This window comes from Benincasa hispida, chromosome 4 (assembly GCF_027475165.1).
Source record: "Benincasa hispida cultivar pf3 chromosome 4, pf3_genome.v1.1, whole genome shotgun sequence".
Lineage (NCBI taxonomy): Eukaryota > Viridiplantae > Streptophyta > Magnoliopsida > Cucurbitales > Cucurbitaceae > Benincasa > Benincasa hispida.
The window spans coordinates 64,485,116-64,506,578 of record NC_143481.1 but is presented as its reverse complement, the minus strand read 5'-3'; the positions used below and the strand labels follow the sequence as shown (position 1 = coordinate 64,506,578).

Genomic DNA, 21,463 nt, shown 5'->3' with positions numbered 1-21,463 from the left:
ATGGCAATCTAATTCGTTCCCCCCCCTTTTTTTAGGATAAGTAGATTGAAGATGTAAACTTCTTAACCTTATGGTACAAGTTTTATATTTAGTTAAATTATGTTAATGTGGTTATAGGGGTTATGCAATTTATTTCATTAGGTTATATAATTAATTATTAAATTATATACATATTTTTATATGATAAGTATTTTAATTATCGTTAAGGATTCTATTTTATGGTTCGAGTTATTGTAGTACTATAGAATGTTATTGATATATTAACATTATTTTTATACAACTGGATGAATTCGGAGCCAAAGAAACTCCTATTGTCCATGATATTTCATTGGCTTTCTCAACCTCCGTTAGGTTAGAGAGTCGTGGGAGTCAAAATAGATCCTCCTCCCCCCGGCAAACAATTGCAGGGAGCTAAATACTGAAGTGGTATGGTGTAGTGATAAAAACGTTGGTGGTGGGGTGGGTAGCTCATGACTTTTGGAGTTCTCCTATCTGTATAGCTTCCAGACATCTGACCATGAATGGCCTATCAAAGTGTTCGAAAGGGGGGGCTATCAGGCTTGGTTTATCATCGTGTTGCAATTGAAAGAGACATAATAGTACTTTCGTCCGCGGATCTAACATAAACTCATATGTGGTTGAAGCTTCATTTGACATCACTCTCACATGGACAATGTTATTTTTGTTCATTGTGATCATAATTGTAATTTATCGCCATTCTTTGGCGCATGATGATGCTTTTGGTTTTGATCCCATGACCTCTACCTTCAAGGTTTTTATTGAGAAGGCATGGTAAAACTCGAATTATCCTGGTTGGGAGTCCTCTGCTTTAAATGATATTGATTTTTATTAGTTTGTTGCTTAATGGATTTGTTTCTTAAAAAATAATTATAATAATAATAACATGTTTTATGTTTAAATTTAATATATCCCTTTTGTGGGGGAAAATCCAAATTAATGAGATACATACCATATATTTCTGTTGAATGAGAAATTTCGACGAATCACGAGTTGTCACATCATCAATGAAAGTCTGAGCCTATAGGAAAAATTATAAGTTGGATTGGGTCGAGTAATTAAAGTCGCTCGGGCCCAACTCAATTCAAACTCATGGTGAAATTTTGAGTTAAATTAAAGATTAAGCTCAAACCCAGTATTTCGGTCCAACAACAAATGGGCTCAAGCCTAAGTTTAGCCCAAACCCAATTTTGGCCCAGTAAAGTAGTTAGGCCCAAGCCATGTAAGGCCCATGAGAAACCTCTATAAATAGAGGTATAATCTCTTCATATTGGGGGAGGTTGGAAGAATTGAAGGCAAAAGCTCTCTGAAGATCTGAAGTCTGAAGCTCCAAAGATCTGAAGAACATAACTCCTCCAAAGCTTTGAAGATCAGAAATCACTAAAGCTCTGAAGATCAAAAGACATATCAAAACTTTGAAGATCAGAAAATACTAAAGCTCTAAAGATCAGAAAACATATCAAAACTCTGAAGATCAAAAGATACTAAAGCTCTGAAGATTAGAAGACATATTAAAGCTCTAAAGATTTAAGCTCCCAAGATTCAAGACTCGGGCTCTCAAGTGCTAAAGACCGAAGCTTTTCAAGCTTCAAAGACTGAAGTTCTCAAATTTTGAAGAACTAAAGATCTAAACTATTTGAAGCTTTGAAAATTGGAAGATTTCAACAAACTGATCATATCTTCACAGCCTACAAGCTGAAGATTCAATCTCTTCAAACCCAAGGGTCAAGTCCAAACTCACTTGTGAACTCTATAAATAGAGAAGCTTTACTCATTTGGAGAGATCGGGAATTCTATATTCCAGAGAGCCTAGAAAGAATTCTCCCAACAACTAGAGGACTCCCTAACTCCTAAAGTTGACCACACCTGAAGACTGAAGTCCTTCAGAGATACAAGCATTCTTCCAAGACTTCAACTCTAAGATCATCACGCGCTTCGCTTCCTCAAATCAAGCATACGCATTCGACTGAGAGAGAATCAGAGGATCAAGTTCAACTCCACGAAACAAGTTTCTTCAGAAACCTCGTGTGAACACTAATCCTCCAAAAAGATCAACAATCCCGAAGGTCGATCATACAAGAAAATCCACAAGCCTAAAGGTCGATCGTCCAAGAAGATCAACAAGCCCAAAGACCGATCATCCAAGAAGATCAACAAGCCCAAAGGCCAATCATCCAAGAAGATCAACAAGCCCAAAGGCCGATCATCCAAGAACATCAACAAACCTAAAGGCCGATCATCCCAGAAGATCATCAAGCCAAAAAGTCGATCATTCAAGAACATCAACAAGCTCAAAGGTCGATCATCCAAGAAGATCAACAAGCTCAAAGGCCGATCATCCAAAGAGATCAAAAAGCCCAAAGGTCGATCATCCAAGAAGATCAACAACCCCAAAGGTCGATCATCTAATAAGATCAACAAGCCCAAAGGTCGATAATCCAAGAAGATTAACAAGCCCAAAGGCCGATCGTCCAAGAAGATCAACAAGTCCAAAGGTCGATCATCCAAAAAGATCAACAAGCCCAAAGGCCTTAAAGACTATAGTTTATTTTGAAAGCATCAAAATATTATGTATTAGAGATTGTACTCACTTTCCACAAAATTAATACAAATACAAAGTTCAAGTTCCACGAAATAAATTTCTCTTGAAATCTCGTGCAAACAATTTCAACTTCTTTTCTTTATTGAGAATATCAACATTTTAAAGTTAAATACCAAATATCCCTCTACAATCTATAGTTGGTTTCAATTATACTTTAAAAGTATATTGTTCGCACGAGGTTTTTAGAGAAATGTGTTTCGTAGAATTGAACTTGTGTTTATGTCGATTTATGTGGATGTGGTTCAATTTCTAGTACTTAATCATCTAATCTTCTCTTAGTTGAATGTGTACACTTGACTTGAGAAAAAGGAGCACGTGATGTTCTTGAAGTTGAAGTTTTAGAAGAATGCTTGTATTTTTACAAGACTTGTATCTACAATGAGTGTTCAGCTCACGAACTAGGTAATCTTCTAATCGTTGGGATAATTCTCTCTAGATTTTCTAGAGTGTAAAATATTTTACCCTTCAAATGTAAGAGAACTCCTCTATTTATAGAGTTATTAGGTAATAGTGGTGACCAACTCAAATCGAAAAATCGAAAAGCTGCTTGCAACTGACTTCGACGGCCAATTTTATGCACTGTATAAGCGATGGTCAATTCTTTCATACTAGCCCAAAACATGGGTCAACCCACCAAACCCACCACTACCTATATATATTTAGAAATGTTGCTTATGTATTTGAAAACCGAAGACACTGCACTACTAGGGTTGGCAACAGGGCCGGGATGAGGCGGGGAGTCCCCAATCCCCAACCCCATGGGGGAAATTCACCCTTATTCCTGCTCCCCTCCCTGCCATTTGAAGGTGGGGATGAGGGTGGGGATTCCCCTATTAATTATCCGCAGGGATTCCCCTCCTTTTTTTAAACTTGAGTGATTTTATTTAATATTTGACTAGTCCACAAAAAATAAACAAAATTTAATAGACTAATCTATGAAATAAACACAATTTAGAAGCTCAAAAGTCCATTAAATAAGTGTACAACTTAAATTAAATAAAGTTAGAATAAAAATTGGAAGTCAACTAAAGGCAAATGTCTTATACATTTAAAATATATAAATTGCTCGTCTTTCTCTCTTCATCGATGACTTTACATTCAAAATTTTCTCCTTTCTTGACATCGTCACATCCTCAGTTGTGAGTATTATTCCTACATTTAAAATATAATTAACAAATAATGTCATAAAAAAAAAAAGCTAAACAACAAGCTTTAAAAATGTCATAAAAAAATAATGTTAATCCTTGAGCATACCTCAGTCACCACTCCATCTTCATTGGAATCATCTGCATCTTCTATTTTAAGTGTTTAACCATTTCTTTTCTTGTGCTAGTACCTTATATTGTCACATATTTATAATAAAGGAAAATATTAATTAATATATTAAATGCTAAAAATATGTCAAACAAAATAAACAAACTAACATACCTGTCAAAACTTCAATTGCAATCCAATTTTGAGTGCATATCAAAACCTCTATCATCTTCGGATGAAGTTTGTTACAATGTGCACTTACAATCCTACCACAGGTACTAAAAGCAGACTCTGATGCAACACTAGATAATGGGTTGGCTAATATGTCTCTTGCAATTTCTTGTAAAATGGGATACTTGACCCCATTCAATTTCTACCAACTCAGAATTCAAATCAGATGATCGGGGTAAGACAGGTTAATCCAAATATGCATCAAATTTTTGCTTCTAATTCATATTATTGGAATTTGATACAAACAAGTCATAATCATTAAAATCATCAAATTCTATATTCTGTGATGTTCCATCTAAATTTTTAGAGCGATAATCATCACCTTCACCTTTATGCTTTAGCTGATATTCTGTTTCCAAATTTGAACAATTTTTTTTTAATCCTTTCCACCTCAAGAATAAAAAGTATCTCCATAAATTCTAGGTGAGTAAAACTCAATCAACTTCAATTTGTAACGTGGATCTAAAACTGCAGGCATGGCCATTACCCCATGAATTTTCTTCCAATATTTATCGAACTTTGAAATCATATTTGATGTCATGTCTCTTATCTCTTGAATTCCAAAATTCGTCCAGTCAGAAATAGCCCATTTCAGTTTACAAATTTTTAGGAAAAAAATTAGCAGTAAGATATTTGGATCTAGAAAATATTTCAGTCACTTGATGAAATATTTTTAGTTTCTCACACATCTCTTTTGCTAATACCCAATCTTGATCTAAAGGCAAACACCTATACTTTGTTTCTCATTTTAATTGGTAAAAAATAGCCTTGTACTTCAATGCAGTGGCTAACATAAAATATGTAAAATTCCACCTAGTACAACAGTCAAGACTCCACATCTGACCATCATAAACATTCAACTGAGGAGCAGTTTCCTCAAATTTCTCCTTTTTTTGTGTATGCACCCAAAAAGACACTATTACGTACTATTTCAATCCCATCTCCTATCATTGCCAATTTATCTTTCACAATTAAGTTCAAAATATGAGCACAACACCACATATGAAATAAACTCTCATCCAATATTAAGTTTCCACACAAACTATCAACAAGTATATTAACCATGGAGTCATTTGTACTACAATTATCTACAGTTATAGATGACAATTTCCGATTAATATTCCAGTCTAACAGACATTCCATTATTTCTTCATGAAGCATCTCAGAAGTGTGTGGAGAAGAGACATATATAAACTTGATTATTTTGTTTTGCAAAACCTAACTATCATCAACAAAATGTGCAGTGATAGCCATATAACCTTTTATTTGGTGGTTAGAAGTCTACATGTCTGTTATAAGGGCAATTCTTCCTTTGATCTCATTCAACAATGTCATGGTTTTCAACTTTTCAGTCTCGTAAATTTTCAAAATCTCCTTCTTTATTGTGTTTCCTGACACCATCTTAAATAACGATTGGATGACATTACAATATTCTCTAAAACTTTCATGCTCAACTATTGAGAGAGGATATTCATGTTTGATTATCATTCTAGCTAATGCTTTTTTTGCAGCTTCTTGATCGAAGTTATATAAACCCAATGTATTGTTCTTCTCTCTGTTAGGATTCAATAGGGATTGTCATAGGTCCTTTTGTCCTTTACTTTCACCCCCTAATTTTTGTTTGCAATAATTACAAACCGCCTTGTCTACTCCAAGATCCCTTCTCAATATCCTCATCAAGAATAATACAATTATCGACATTCAAATTATCATCATTTGAGGAGCATGGAGTTAAATTTGGGGTTATATCTGGGATGGGACTTGGAATTGGACTTGAAATTAGACTTTGAGAATCTTTATTTATGGAAGGTGATGAAGACATTGTTTTCAACCTACGAAAGATTTAGTTAAAAAACCCTTTTTAGACTTAGACTTAATTTTTAAACAACAAAAGCAAAAAACACAAACGACAAACATAATTCTAATTTTTTTAAAAATATAAGCTTGTGAATAATATCTTCTTGCATTCAAACAATAATTTTAAATTAAATCTCAACAAACCCAAAGACTTACAGAGTTCAACTTTTTAAATAAATTCTAATAGAAAAACACAATAATTTCAACATTAAAGAATAATAATTTTTGTTATTTTTTAGCATTCTTCAGTATAAATTTTGTAGAACATATTCACATATATTATTTACATGAAATTATTATTATTATTAACTGATTTTGATAAAATTTAACTTTGAGGGATTAAATTTAAGATTTATTATATTTTGAAAAGTTTCAATAAAGGGCTCCTAAATATCATGGCGTTTGTCAGTCGCTAGACGAATCAATATTTCTTAATTCAACCCCAACCAATGTAATTGGGAAAAAAAATCTTTGAATGAATGTTATTCTTATCATCATGATCACTACTAAAATTATATTTCTATCTAAGTAGGTTTCAATTACTTTCTTTAGTTTCAAACTCTTGTTTTTATATTATTAAATTTACAATGAAAACGAAATCAAACAAACTTCAAGAATTTAACTCTATCCATATATGCAGAAACAACATTTTAATAACAAGAGAATGAAAGGAAATTTTTAAACAGTACATTTTAATAACAAAATGACAGATTTACCGATGAGTGAGATGTCGAAGTTCAAAGCAGGGGCACAGGCGGTCGAATGGTGAAGAACTCGGTCGAAGCAGGGGCAACGTGCATAGAGGAGGGGCAGCGTGCGAGGCGAGTACGGAGGAACGGTGATGAACTCGATCGAACTTGGCTTGGGAGGCGTAGAGTGAGGCGAGCACAGAGGAGGGGCAGTGAGCGAGACAAGCACAGAGGAATGGTGACAAACTCGATAGACTTGGCTTGGGAGGCATCGAGCGAGGTGAGCCTAGTAATTGCAACACATTGGGTCTAATGTACCCCTTATCCACAAGTTCCTGTAATTGAACTTTCAACTCCTTCAGTTTTGTTGGCACCATCCTATATGGTGCCTGGGATATAGGTGTTATACCTGGAACTAATTCAATAGTAAACTCTACTTCCCTGTCAGTTGGTAAGCTCGGTAACTCTTTAGGGAACACATCTAAGAATTCTTGTACCACAAGTACATCCTCAGGTCTCAACTTTCTATCCTGTGAAACTGCCACATAGGCTAAATAAGCTTCACATCCCTTACTCAGCAATTTCCTCGCCTTCACTGCTGATATTAAACTTCCTGGAAGTATTCTTTTACTTCCTACCAGGGTTATCTCTTTTTCACCTGGTTTCCTAAAAACTATTTCTTTCTTAAAACAATCCACAGTGGCATAGTGTTTACTTAGGAAATCCATGCCTAAGATAACATCAAACTCTAATAACTCTAGTGGAATCAAGTCAACCCACCAACTTTGATTCCCAAGAATTACTTCACAATTCCTGTAATACTCATGTACAACTAGAATATTTCCTACAGGCGTAGAGATAAATAAATCCTCATTCATATGCTCAAGCACTCTATCTATATGCAATGCATACATGCTAGATATGAATGAGTTCATAGCACCAGGATCAAATAATGCATAAATGGACTGATTACATAAAGTTATCGTACCAGTTACGACATCTGGAGCCTCTTCCGCTTCCTTGTATGTCACAGCGTATACTCTACTTTACTGGTGTTGCTGTTCGGGTTGTCCAGCTACCTCTTTTTGCTTAGCTGCGTCGGATCCCTTACCTCTGGCTCCGGCCGCTCTAAGTTTGTCTACAACCTGGGTAACTCCTCTTTGCTCACCCTGTATTCCATGACCTAGTTGGGGACAATCTTTCTTGAAGTGCCTTGTTTGTCCACACTGAAAACACACATTCCTGTCGCCATAACATACTCTTGTATGGCGCTTACCACAATTTGTGCATAGTGGTCTCCTTCTTATACTAGCTACTGACTCGCTAGCACGACCTGGTACCGATCTACCACTCGGTCCAGCTGCAGGTCTTGACCTCTTTCAACTCGAACCCTGTTGGCTTGTGCCTCCAAAACTTCTCATAACTGACTGTCCAGAGAACAGGGGTCTAAAACTCTTACCTCTCATTTCTCCAGGAGTCCTGAATTGTTCCGCACCTGGCTGGAGTATATCTACCCTTGCTACACTCCGCTCAACTCTGATAGTGATCTCAACTAACTGAGTGAAATTCACCCAATTAGCTGTAGAGGTAACGGGTGTGCGTATCTTCCTTCTTAAGCCATTTTCAAATCTCCTTGATCTCTCTTTCTCTTCCGCAATGATCGGAAGAACATATTGAGATAACTCTGTAAATCTTTGCTCGTACTTAGCAACCGTCATCGATCCCTGAGTTAGTCTAAGAAACTTCTCCCTCTTTGCTTCTTTAAAAGCACTAGGGTAGTATTTATCCTCAAATACTTGTCTAAACTCAAGCCAAGTCATAGCTTCTGAACTACTTCTCCTGGCCTCTATCACTTTCCACCATTTCTTAGCCCCTTTCTTTAGCAAGAATGTCGTTAACCCGACCTTACAGTCCTTAGGGAATCTCATAACATGAAAACATTTTTCAATCAAGTCCAACCAGACCTCAGCATCTACTGGATCTGTGGCTCCATCGAACGTCGTGGCCCCTAAAGCTTTCAGCCTCTCGACGTCAAATTTCTTTTCTGAATCAATCTGAATCGATCCTACACTCGCCACCAATCTCTGGGCGATTCTATTAAATACTCGATCCTCTATCTAGGGATCTACATCTACCCGTGGGGTACTCGACTCATTTGCAGAAGTCGTTTCTTCCCCTACTAGGTCTCTAACTCTCTTCCCATTCGGATCTGGATCCTGTCTAACTTCAGGGCCTCTCCTGGTAGGGTCAACATTCCTATCCTCAGTCTTTCTACTTAGCCTGCCACTTTTTCTCGGCATCTTTGCCTAAGTAATGAGTACACATTTTAAGGACTTACTTATGGGACTTAATCTAATGCATGAACTCTCTCTTTTACCCAAAATCTCATGCTTTGATACCAACTGGTATTAACTAACTTTTTAACTTTCCCATAAACTTATGCTTCGATACGAAGCTGGTATAAACTAATTCCTCAACTTTCCCAAAAACTTATGCTCTGGTACCAAACTATCACACCCCATCCCAGACTACTCTCTGAGCCTAGGAAAGGACATGACTATAGGAGTTATCAACCCTTTTATTAACATTTACTGCCTAATAACTCTAGCAAAAATATTTATGATACCAACATGCACTTATACACAGAGGATGTCTCTTAGGCCAAATTCATTTAGTTTAAACACACAACATTTTTAGAGAGATTACATTACTAGTTTCACAAGTCCCGATGCCCAAAACCTTAGTCCCTATACGAACAACTGTAACATGTGTACAATATTTACAGTAACCACCAAACAGATGGGTAACAATGTCTTTATCCTTTAATGGTAGAGCAGATGCAGAGCTACCTCCTGAGGATTTGACCGCTACCTGGGGGGAAGGAAAACATTTGAAAATGGGGTGAGCTTGCTAGCCTAGTGAGTGACTTAAGAAAGAAAACTAATTCTCATGCAATAGTCTCAACAAAGAGATTAAAGTGAAATATAAATTTCTATAGTAACCTTGTACTGCAGTAAAAATAGTTTCCAAGCATAAAGCATATAAAGTTGTTTTTATCAGAAAACATTAGAACTGTTCCTTAGTTGAGAATAACCCTGCTGTGGTTAAATCCCAACGTCAACTGCTAGTCATGAGAGAACCCTTTTGCTCAATCTCTAACTTTAACTACCTACGTGTACATGGCCATACTAAGTATCGTCCTACCTTAAGTACTTTTGCTCAGATACCTTCTCAAAACTTGTCCTTCAGTATCGAGCTACTCGGATACCTTCTCAAATGTCCTTCAGTATCGAGTTGGTCGAATACCTTCTCAAATGTTTTTCAGTATCGAGTTTTCAAGTAAAACTAGTCACAAAATGACTTTCCCTTTAAAGCATGTACAACGTAATGAATAGAAAACATGTCTTTAAAGATACTAATGCATGCTTGGTGTATTTAAACACACATAAATAGTTTTCAATAAACTTTCATACATGGCATGCGTTTAAAACGTAACTCATGGTTTGCTTGGAAATTGCTTTATAAAACTAGCTAGCATAAGAATAATCTTTCTTTAAAACATGGTTTCTTTAAAACATTGTAAATATTTAGTCACTCACCTTGGTCGTTTAGGAACCTTTCTCTCTAGAAGTTCCTTGGTTACCTCAGGCTCCCTTTTGAACTCTAAGATCCAAATTTAATTTAAAACTCAAATTACTCATAGTTCTAAGCCTTATCTTGAGATACTTCGTTGTGTAAACATGCTCTAGTCTCAAGAAGTTTACCTTAAAATCTTAGCTCAGAACTCCTTGTGGTTTGACAGGAATCATCAATTCCTCAAGACTGGCCCAAGCTTACCCGACAGCTTGACCCTTCTGTCTTTTCCTCACTTTCCAACCCGATTCCTTAGAGCTTCTTCTCCAGCAGCCCTACCCTGAAAACTAGACTCTCTGAGCTTTTAGGTGGCTTTAGAATCACTCCAAACGCATGAGTATGCTGGGAGATATTCTTGTCTCAAGTTGATGCTACTTCCAGACTTCATTGTTCGACAACATCTTCTCCTCTTGAAACTTTATGAGTGACGCCTGGTTTAGCTACCAACGCATGTGTTCTTTCATCAACGCATAGTTTCCTTACAATCAGCCTTCATACACTCTTCTTAATTTCCTTTGAAGAGAATCTGAGTAAGAGAAGTATTTGGCCCTATTTATAAGCGTCCAAATCTCTCCAAGGCCGACACCTCCTACTTGGTCACATGTCCAAGTGTATTTTCCCCACACTATCAATGCAACCTTCATGCCATTGCAATCTAAAGTGTCTTCCTCTTCCTTAGCCAACACATAATGCTTAAATTTGCATGTCTTCTTGTGCATCCACCTCATTTTTTTGAAGCCTAAGATTTTTTCCCATCAAGCCACATGTTCGGATGATGACCTCAAATGTGTCCATCCAACCTTACCTTGTGCATCCAATTGACGCAATTTGGTCACATATGCTAGATGCTCGCAAGGCTCATCTTTGGTCGCATGTCCTTCTCTTTCGCTTGGCTTACCTTTTCCCTATGCGCTCAACTAGGATAATGACCAACACTCTTCCAACGCATACTATTTGCTCAAGCCTTGTCCTATGCACCCACATGCCCCCGGATGTCCTTGGTACATAGCACATCACCAATGCTTAACAACCTTTAGGTCAAGCTAGTTCTCAACTCAACACCTCATGATATAGCTTACCATCGCCTAGGCTCTTGCTAATGCATCTTTTTTTACCAACGCATGTATGTCCTTGTTTCTTGTCAACGTCCTTAGTCTTTTGCTCAAGACCAACGCAACTAACCTCATAAACCTTATGTACCGCAAGCCTTAACAATGCAAGATGTTTCACTATGCGTCCACCATGGCTTGTCTCATCGCCTATCTCATCGTCTAGTATTGTTGCCGCATAGCACCATCGCATAGCCCCTGCGCCTATCGCATAGCACCCAGCCTACCGTACAGCTCTTGCTCATCGTGTAGTGCTGACGCCCATCGTCTAGCGAAGCATGGCTATTGTCTAGCGCACACGCCCATCCCTCTCATAGTAGCCTGTGCTATACCCATATCTCAATGGTCTTCAACTTATAGCTCAGCTGAGTTCAGTAGTTACTCAGACAAAAGTCAGCCGCCTAGAAGGAATCTCATTTCCTGGTATAGTTTATCTCAAGTATGGAATTCTCTCCACTTGCACGCTTACTAGATAGGCTAGCTTTGGTGTTTTTAGTGCTCTACTTGCAAACAAAAAGGGGAGGGACTTTTTCTTGCATGCTTCTGACAGTTTATCTCTTCACGAGTCATCGGCTCTAGTCTAGACTTTCCCACCCAAGGAAGTTCTTGGAAAGCCTTTAGAGCGGGCAACACAAACCTTTTCTTTTAGTCAGGCAAGGATGAACATTTTATGTTGTAGCTGTTTTTGGCTTTTTTGTTCTTTGGTCATTTCCGGTAACTTGGTCGATCTACTTCACCTTTTCTAGAATGGAGTTTCAAAGGGCGATAACCTTAGCTCAGAACTCAATCTACGACCCCTTCAAGGTTAGGGGCACTCAAAAGCGTTGTTGCAACGGTGCAATCTATGGTGCCTCCAAGACATCCCGCCCCCTTCCAAGTGATTTAAATAAAATAAGGAAAGTAAGAATCACCAACCAAGTCAGAAACTCAATCCTAAACTTCGGAGTGAAAGATAGCAGAAGGCGAGTTTTCTGGATGTTGGCAAACGGGCATAAGAAGGAGCATCTTTCCCTGCAGAAGATCCTTTACTAAAACCTTGGTGACAACACAAGAACTGTGGTAGTGTTAGAGGTGGAAACGGGGAGAATGCCTCTTGATGATAATGGAATTGTGGTTGTTGATTAGGTCTGGGACCTGTAGAAAAAGGGTAAACTAATTGAGGCAGCTGATTCGACAGATGATGGGGAAGAAGGGGTGGAAATGGAAAGGATGTTGATGATGGGACTTTCTTGTGTGTACCTAGACAAAAAACTTTGAATACAATTGGAGCACCCTTCTAATCCTGGGCCGAGGGAATATAACTCCCCGTGGGAGTCCTTTCCATCGGTCCCCTCTGACTTGCCACCCTTACCTGCAGGCTCGGTTCCATTTGTCCCATCATTCATTACCATCTATAGGGAGTGATTTTGAGGTAGAGCAGTCGGCCCCCATAAAACCTGAAGATGACACCAATGAACCTTACAATCAGCCCAATGATTATTGGTATATTCGTCGAATACTAAGCGATTACTTAAAAGCTGATATGGATACCAGCTTCGACAGAACACTTTCTTACAGTAAGTATCAGCGAGTCTTCGAGCTAGTAGTTGGACCAAATTATAAAAGTAAAACTAGACTCGTTTCAGTATTGGTGGATATAGCCAACAACCTCTCTTTTAATCCTACAATAGAAAGGGCACAATGAATCATGAATGAGATTTACCAACAACAAATAAAAGACCGTGACCTTGACAGCTATGAATTTCATGATTGATTGTGAGAGGGTGTTTTTTTCATAATGGACGCCTGCGGAGGAAAGAAGGTAAAGCTGCTCCCTGGGCTAGGATCGGCTACCGTTGGGATCGGTCCGGCAGGAAAGAAAGCTAATCCATCGGCTGAGAAAGTAGGTTCTTCCACATACTAAAACAGTTGAAGCATTGAAATGCAGTCATGTGTCACACCTTTCTCCATTAAAGAAAATCGGAGTCGTGAACTGTCAAGATTCTTGGCAAAACCTTGCATCAACAGGAAGTCCTGCACCAGAAAGTAGAATCCCTAAAGAAAGAAGGACTCATCCCACGCGTGGGTACTTCATTTTGACTACGTTATTTAACAACAAAAAATGGTTTCATCTTAGTCAATTGAGTGAATGCGGAATGATTGATAGCTCTCTACAAGCTCTTGGCACTCTACTTAAGGAAGCGAGCAACCACTTCTCCCTGGCACAGGCAAGAGGGATTCCTCTATACAATCAGCACCAAATCTTTTAGGAATCAAGATAAGAGTCGTGGCATTTATCCCATAAGGAAGATAACATGTACCAAAGAAGTGACAGTAGAGCAAAAATCCTCCCCTACCACAGTCCAAGCAGATTTATAAAACTCCACAGGAAAACCATCTGGACCAGGAGCTTTCCCTGATTTCATAGAGAACAAGACATTACACATCTTCTCCCTGGTAACAGCATTACGCATCTCCTCCCTAGTAACAGGTTTGCAAATATCCCTAATACACTCATCAGGCCACTAAAACTGCACAATATCATTTATCTGGGTCGTAAGGTCTCTATACCCTACCTTCTACGACCCTAAACTCCCACTAAAGTATTAACAGCCACATCTGCCACCCTAATATGAGTCGACTAACAAATGCCATTAAAATCAATCACCGAGAATAAACCATTCCTAACGAAGCGCACCCGAACAGACCGATGAAAGAATGACATGTTCTGATCTCCCAACTCCAACCACTGAACACGAGACTTCTGACGAATGGAAGCCTCCTTCAATCTCGCTAACCTCCAAAACTCCTCGGTCATTGAGATAGCCTCTCCAATCAAAATACAGAAGAAAGGTTAGACTCTATAACAGCCTGAGCTTACTCCATCCTACTTCTAGCCTCTCGCATCAAGCATTTCTAAGCCCTCAATACGCTTACCAAAAGTAGTAAACAACACCGGTTTTAAGGCCTTCAAATTTCTCGTCAAACTAACTAAAAGGGACACTCTAGGATGTGACTTCCAAACAGAGGCAACAACAGCCAAGAAATCAGTGGAATCAACCCAATGATTAAAATACTGAAATGTGGGAATCGAACGAACAATACAAACATCAATGTTAATCAAAATGGGACTATGGTCAGAGATCCCTCAGGGCCTCACTCTAACCTCAATATGTGGACTCGAAACTGTCCATAACTCATTCACTAGGAACCTATCCAAACGGCGCAAAATACCAGCACCCTTAACCTTACTCATCCACATAAACCAATTAACCTGAACCCCCAGTTCCACCAGATCAACCTCAATAATAGCTTTATCAAAATCCTCCATCTCTCCCCTACAGGGGCCACCCCTAAAAGCCTCTGAAGGATTGTGAATATCATTAAAATCTCCCATAACCGCACCTCTGATTTGCCAAGCAGAGCAAATATCAACCATTGACTGCCAAAGAGCATGCCTCTCAATCACATTATTGGAAGCATAAACAGTAGCCACATTCACAGCATTAGAAGAACTCAGCTTTCTCAGACACCCTACAGTGCACTGACCATCAATAATCGAATGAAAGAAATCATACAGATTCTTCTTCCACATCACCCAGATACGCCCTACACCCCTAGGGCTATAACTACACACAAAGATCCAAGACTCTCTAAACCTGCCAAATACATAATCAAAATTCTCCGCACGCACCCTAGTCTCAAGCAAACAATAAAAGCTTACTGCAGAAAAACAAAGAAGATTTATCACCGCTCTACATTTAACAGAGTCATTCAAACCTCGGACATTCCAGGAATACAGATCATGACACTGACAAGAAGTCTCGTCTACTACCCCCCACAAGCCATTTACCTGAACTCCTAACATCCACACCCATTACAAGAAATGGAGTGCCCGACAGTTAATAGATGGTGGATCTCATGACTAAAGAGTTTAGTCGGTTATTCATGTACCGTTGGAGCTTCGAGCTACAGGTCCATAAGGTCCCCTTGGTAGCTCAATAGATTCAAGTTGAGAATTAGTTTTTGGAGTTAGTTTGAAGTGTTCAAATTAACAAAAGGAAATTCAATTATATATGATATAAATGGTATGATGTATGAGATACATCAAGTGGAAGAATTAATGTAAATATGATTTACATTAAGTACCATAAAATAGAAAAAGAACTATGGTTTGTATGTTTCATAAGATGAAATATTAAAACTATAGGTTATAAATATAATATGGTAAGTTGGTTATCATATTTATTTATAATATATTAATTATATGATAATGGATTCTTTTTCTCTAATTACCGATTGAGTGGGAGGTTATTGGCGGTTTTATGGTAACCGTGAGATAAAAAGGAAAATGGTTTTCCTAAAATTGATGGTTACTTCTTTCGGAAAGAACTCACGGAGAAAGCTATCAAGTGAAAATGTTTCACTAAGCGATAGTTGTTGAGAGACTAAACGATCGTGGAGCTTTGACTATACGATAGTTCATCAGCTGGTCGTAGCTAAACGATCGTGTGGCTAAGTCTATACGATAGGCTGCCATTTACTAAATGATCAAGCACATCGTCTATATGATAGGCAGAGATAGACAGCTTCTTATCTCCCACTTGCTCGATCGTTTACACGATCGTTATCCTCCAGTCTCTTCCTCAAGCCAAGATCATACAGAGTCCACAACTCCTGAATACTCACACTGAGAATACCAAGATAATCATTGTGGTGGTGTTCTCACTCACTTCGTGAATCGAGTTGGACTCGATTGATTTCATGGAGGATTCGTTCGTTGGTTTGTGCTGGTGATCGTATTGTTCCGATCGTTGTGTTTGAGTGTTGCTGTTCTTGGACGCTTGGAGATTGATTGAAGGAGTTTGAAGAATATTTCTTCAAAGGTACGCATACTTTATCCCTTGATTTCTATCTAAGCATGTTGTAATTTCTTGTTGTACATGACCTAGGAGTTTTCGTTCTTATACTGTAATTGTTTATGTTCAATTCGAATAGAATTTGGAACGAGCCTTCTGCTGCTTATGGAAATCCTTATGTTTGATTTCATTCACAATAAATTATTGGCCCTGCATTCTAACCGTAACCGTAGGTAGCATTATCGAATCACCATCTACCTCCAGACAAACTCTAGCATACAATAAACGATGCCTCTCTCTAGTTGCAACATCAAGATTTACAAGTCTACCTACTGCACTAGCAAGAACTTCCAATCCCCTATCCGTCTACAACTCCAGCGGTACACGTTCTAATTTAATCCAGATTGGTACAGAATAAAAAAACAAAGGTTTTAGGGACAATACCTGGAGACCATTGTTGAAGTAAGATAGGTTTGCCACCTAGGTGCCACAGACCATTATCTAACACCTAACCACACGATTCCGTTTTGAGGAACTTAAAAATAATCAAGTTGTGCTCTAAAAGAGTAATGGCAGGCATCTCTACACGACCCCATATCCTTTGGACAAGTTGAGAAATCACGGAGAAAGGGAGCTTCGCATCCACAAACTGACCCACCAGGGATTTTTCCCACATACTAATACCAGCATCAAGTACCTCTTCACACGGTTCAACAACAACTCTATCATTCTCAACTAATGAAGGGGTAAACTCCAAGCTTTTCTTCAAATTTGACCCAAACAGGGCATTCCACGATTTTTTCCCCACTGAACTGAGATCCCAACCTCCAGAACCAACTTCTCTACAACCAAACCGACCGGGCATTTCAGATGGGCCAGACCTGACCTTCCCCATCGAATGAACCGGTCCACCTGTAGTACGGTTCAACTTGCCTGGCTTCGTCTTAGAATCCCGCCCTTTTTCCAACCCAGCTGAACTTCCCTCATCAGGCCCAAACTTCACACATGGCCCACTCCTCAAGCCCCCCACGCAACATCCAAATTTACCTAAAAAAACTAAGTAAAAAAACTAAATGGAAGGTCACTTGCACAATGGAAGGTCGTTTCAAAGTTCAAAGATATTTTGCATGAGTTTTAGCTAAATTATAAGATTAGATATCTAAAATTTGAAGTTTTTTGTATTTGATTCGTGAACTCTTAAAAACGTTAAAAAAAATTTTAAGTTTACAATGTGTAGTCTAATAAGTTGATGAATTTTCAAGTTCTTGTTGAATAGATTCTTGATATATTTAAACAAAATTTTAAATTAGTTGATTTATTAGTATAAACATATTTTTTTGTCTAGTGAAACCTTCAATATTCACTTTCATATCTAGTAGGTCTGTGATTTAAAAAAAAAAATGTATACTTACTTGACACAAAAATAATATTTAAAGGAAAAATAAATTGAAAATTTGATATCCCAACTTAATACTTTTTAAAGTTTGATAACGATCTATCAAACATAAAATCGAAAATTGCTTAACAAATTAGACACTTCTAATATTCACACACTAAATGGATACAAACTTTGAAATTCCATATTCTAAACATTTAATTTAATATTTTTTCACGTTGGTTTTCATCTATGAATGACAAGACAATCCAATGCTTTGACATCACATCCAACAACCCTTTTAAAAAAAAAAAAGTATTCTCTTTTTCATTATATCAATAATTTCTCATTTAAATTCTAAAATTTTGAAATTTGTGTCTATTTAGTATCTAAACTTTTAATTTCATATCTAATATCTAATATGTCTTTATAAAATAAAATTTAAAGAAATAATCAGTTTCTATATTTTAAAAAATGAAATTTTAATGAAGTGAATTTGTAGTTTAACTATCAATTAAATATATAGCTTAATCAAAAGTCAAAACAAAAGTTGAATCATTAAACCGAGGCAAAACTTTAAACATGTCATTAGACAACCAATACAAGATTTTACATTCCTTTCTTAAAAAATAATTAATTAATTTAATTTGCTGTATTTTCCATTCCTGTGGGGGACACAGACCTAATTTTTTATAAATAAATTTAGAACCAAAGTCAACCTTTGTCGTAGACTGGGTCAACCCGAGTCAGAATCGGAGTCCTAACTCCTACAGCTTCATCCGGGTCCTTCGATCCGACCCGAAAACACCGTGTAGATCCCCAAGAAACGTCTTGGCAGCATCCAAACTCGGAAAATAAGTGGATTCCAGAAATATCTGACTCAGTGAATCGTCCGAGTTCGAACTCACCACGACTCGGTTCCCCTTCGCCTCTAAGCTTCCCATCACCATAACCAGAACTTGCTTGTATGCGAAGAAGAACTTCTTTATCGCCGATTCAATCGCTTGCAGAGCTTGAAGAAGATGAATTTTCTCGAACTCTCGCTTCTCGCTGTACAATTTCATCGCCGCCTCTTGAATCCTTGGTCCGCCCATTGGATCCACCTCCACATCCAAGATGAACGGCACTTTGTGCTTCAGATCCTTGCATTGCTTCGTAATCTCCACCAGCGTCGTCGATCTGAAGCAAAACGCTTCCGATTCCTGCAGCGATTTGATAGCTAATTGATTCTTCAGCTTTAGGAAATCATCCGGATCTATCAGAAGATGAAGATCTTCAATCTCTTGCAGAAGTTTCCAGATCCGTTCCATCAGATAACAATCGCTCGCGGCTCCGGCGAAATTCTTCTTCTCGATTCTCTCTGCAATTCGTTTCAGAACCTCATGCGCAGCGTAAATCCACGACTCCAAGATCTGGTGCGTTGTGTAAACCGTTTGATTCTCGTAATTTTCGATTTGTTCATACGGACTCTTTCTCAGAGAATGAAGCTCGTTTGGCTTGCAAATTAGGTCGTAATCGAGATTCGGCTTACCAGCCAAATTCGGCTCTCCTAACCCTAGCGTGTACGAACATCTCCTCATCTCGCACTCAACGGAGTACTGAATCAACTGCGCGATGTCTTCAGAGCTCTGCCATGACGCAAGACGAGGAAGAAGACTCGATTCACTCGTTCTGTTCACAACAGTAGCTTCTCCGTGAATCTTCCAAACCTCCGCCGAGCTTCCATCGCGAGTAATCACACCGTCGGATGAACTCAGATCAACAATCGGAACTCTACCGCGTGCTTCACCATCCTCTTCGTCGTCCTCACAAATCATAGCAATGAGTTGGATCTGACTCGTGGTGAGAGACTCGAGCTTCCTCTTCCACTCCCGCCGATTCGCGTACGGCCGTGGATCAGACAAAACGGTCGATATGAACCGGAAAGTAATCTCCAAAGCTTGTAATCCCGGCTTCAATACCGACTCATTCCTCCATTCAGGAAACTCCTTAGAACTCCATAGCTTCCTGAGATCGTTAAGGCGAAGGTACTGTTCGTACGAAGAACAAGAGGAAGGCGAAGCAGTGGAGAGCTCTGAAGTACGAAACGAAACAGGAAGAGATAGATTGAGCTTGTTATTGGCGATGGGGATGATCTTTGAGGATTTAGTCGTCGTCGTCGTCTTGTCGGAGGAAACCATGTTTGCCTTCCAACCCAAATCAACCATCTCTGATCCGAGAACGAAAGAAAGAGAGAAGGATTGTAAGAATTTTGAACTGAATTTTCGCTATTGTGGAAATTGAAGAATTTTGATTTTGGAGAAGGAATGAAGGAAGGAGATGGGTATTTATAGGTAGTAGTATAATTTTGAACGCCCCAAAGGCGTGTTTGGAATGGTAAGAGCGCGTGGAATGGAAAATACCAGATTTGAAAAATATTTTTAAAATGGAAACTTTTCTTTTTATTTCCTTTTATTTTTCTCTTGCTAAACATTACTTATATATCAATTTTGTATCCATTAAAATTATAAACTAATAATTATAACAATTTAATTCCCCAATTTCGTAAATATATCAATTTACATCTTATTCTAAATTTCATTTGATTAATATTATTTTAAACTTATAATTTAAGTCAAATTAAATTCTTAAAATCAATTCACGTTAATTTAGGGCTTGTTTATATTGATTAGAGAAAAAAATATTTTAAAGAATCGTTTTCATATAAACTCTTTTGATAAAAAAAAAAAAAAAGAAAAAAACTGTTAGAAATTGACATTGAAAATGTTTCAAAAACTATTTTGAGAGGTTGTCAAACACTTCAATTTATTCTAAAATAACTTATTTTCAAAATAAACTAATCACACCCTTAGACCATTTACTATAATTATTTTCGATTTTTTAAAAATATAAAGATTTAATTGATGCTATTATAAATTTTACGGGAAATAGTATAAATTGATATTTTTTTAAAAAAAGTAACAATAATTAAAAATTTTGAAAATAGTGGATGGAGTTGTGAAGCTTATCCAGAATCCCAGCAAATGGGGGAATTTAAAAAAGGGAAAAAAAAAAAAAGAAAAGAAAAGGAAGGAAATTTCGAGGAGAGATGGAAATGGTTGAAAATGGACTGTTTGGTTGATGTTTGACTGTTTTTTGTTAGTTCAATGTCCCGCGTGTAAATGGAAATGGAAGCCCATCATTCCCATGCTCCTCATATTTTAATTTGGATTTTGTAGACCCACCCACTTATCTCTTGCCACCTGTCACCTTCTATTTTATTTTTTTATTTTTTTAATTGACGGTTTATTCCTCACATATGCCTCCACGTTATTCGTTAACTACATAGTTGAGTTGACCCATCTTAAATTTTAATTTTCAAAGCGTTTTCCTTTTGGATAATGGCCGCTCCGCTCCTTTTTATTTCTTTCTCTAACTTTTTTTTTTTTTAAAAAAAAAAAAAAAAAATGGGATTTTAATTAATTCTCATTCTAATTATTTCTATTTTTGTTTTAAATAAACTTCTATGTGATTATATAATATTCAAATTCAATCCCCATTTTGCTTCCAATTTTTTATTTCATCTTCATTTTCATCCATAAATTTCTTATTAATATCAGATTTTGAAAATTAAAAAAAAATTGTTTTTATAAACTTATTTTTTTATTTTTTGAATTTTACTTTTAAATTGTATGAACTTTCTTATTGTTACTATAAATTTATTGTTATAGAAACTTCACAATGTCAATTTCAGGGTCTCCACAATCATCAATTGATTGATAAATGGATGATGTTGCTTTTGGTGAACTAATATGTTGATGTAAGCCTAAATCTAAACAATTTAGTTTAGTTGATGTGAGAATTAGTAGGATACACAT

At 37.4% G+C, this 21,463-nt stretch overlaps 1 protein-coding gene across 1 annotated transcript; it reads right to left on the bottom strand.

The window, feature by feature from the left end:
- Positions 1-18,164: 18,164 nt before the first annotated feature.
- On the bottom strand, positions 18,165-20,134 carry HSPRO2 (Hs1pro-1_N and Hs1pro-1_C domain-containing protein). The gene has a single exon (XM_039029711.2). The coding sequence runs from the start codon at positions 19,811-19,813 to the stop codon at positions 18,374-18,376; it is 1,440 nt and encodes a 479-aa protein (XP_038885639.2). The 5' UTR covers positions 19,814-20,134; the 3' UTR covers positions 18,165-18,373.
- Positions 20,135-21,463: the final 1,329 nt, after the last annotated feature.

Coding starts and splice junctions, on each gene's coding strand:
- HSPRO2 (XM_039029711.2), bottom strand. CDS start 19,813: ATGGTTGATTTGGGTTGGAAGGCAAACATGGTTTCCTCCGACAAGACG.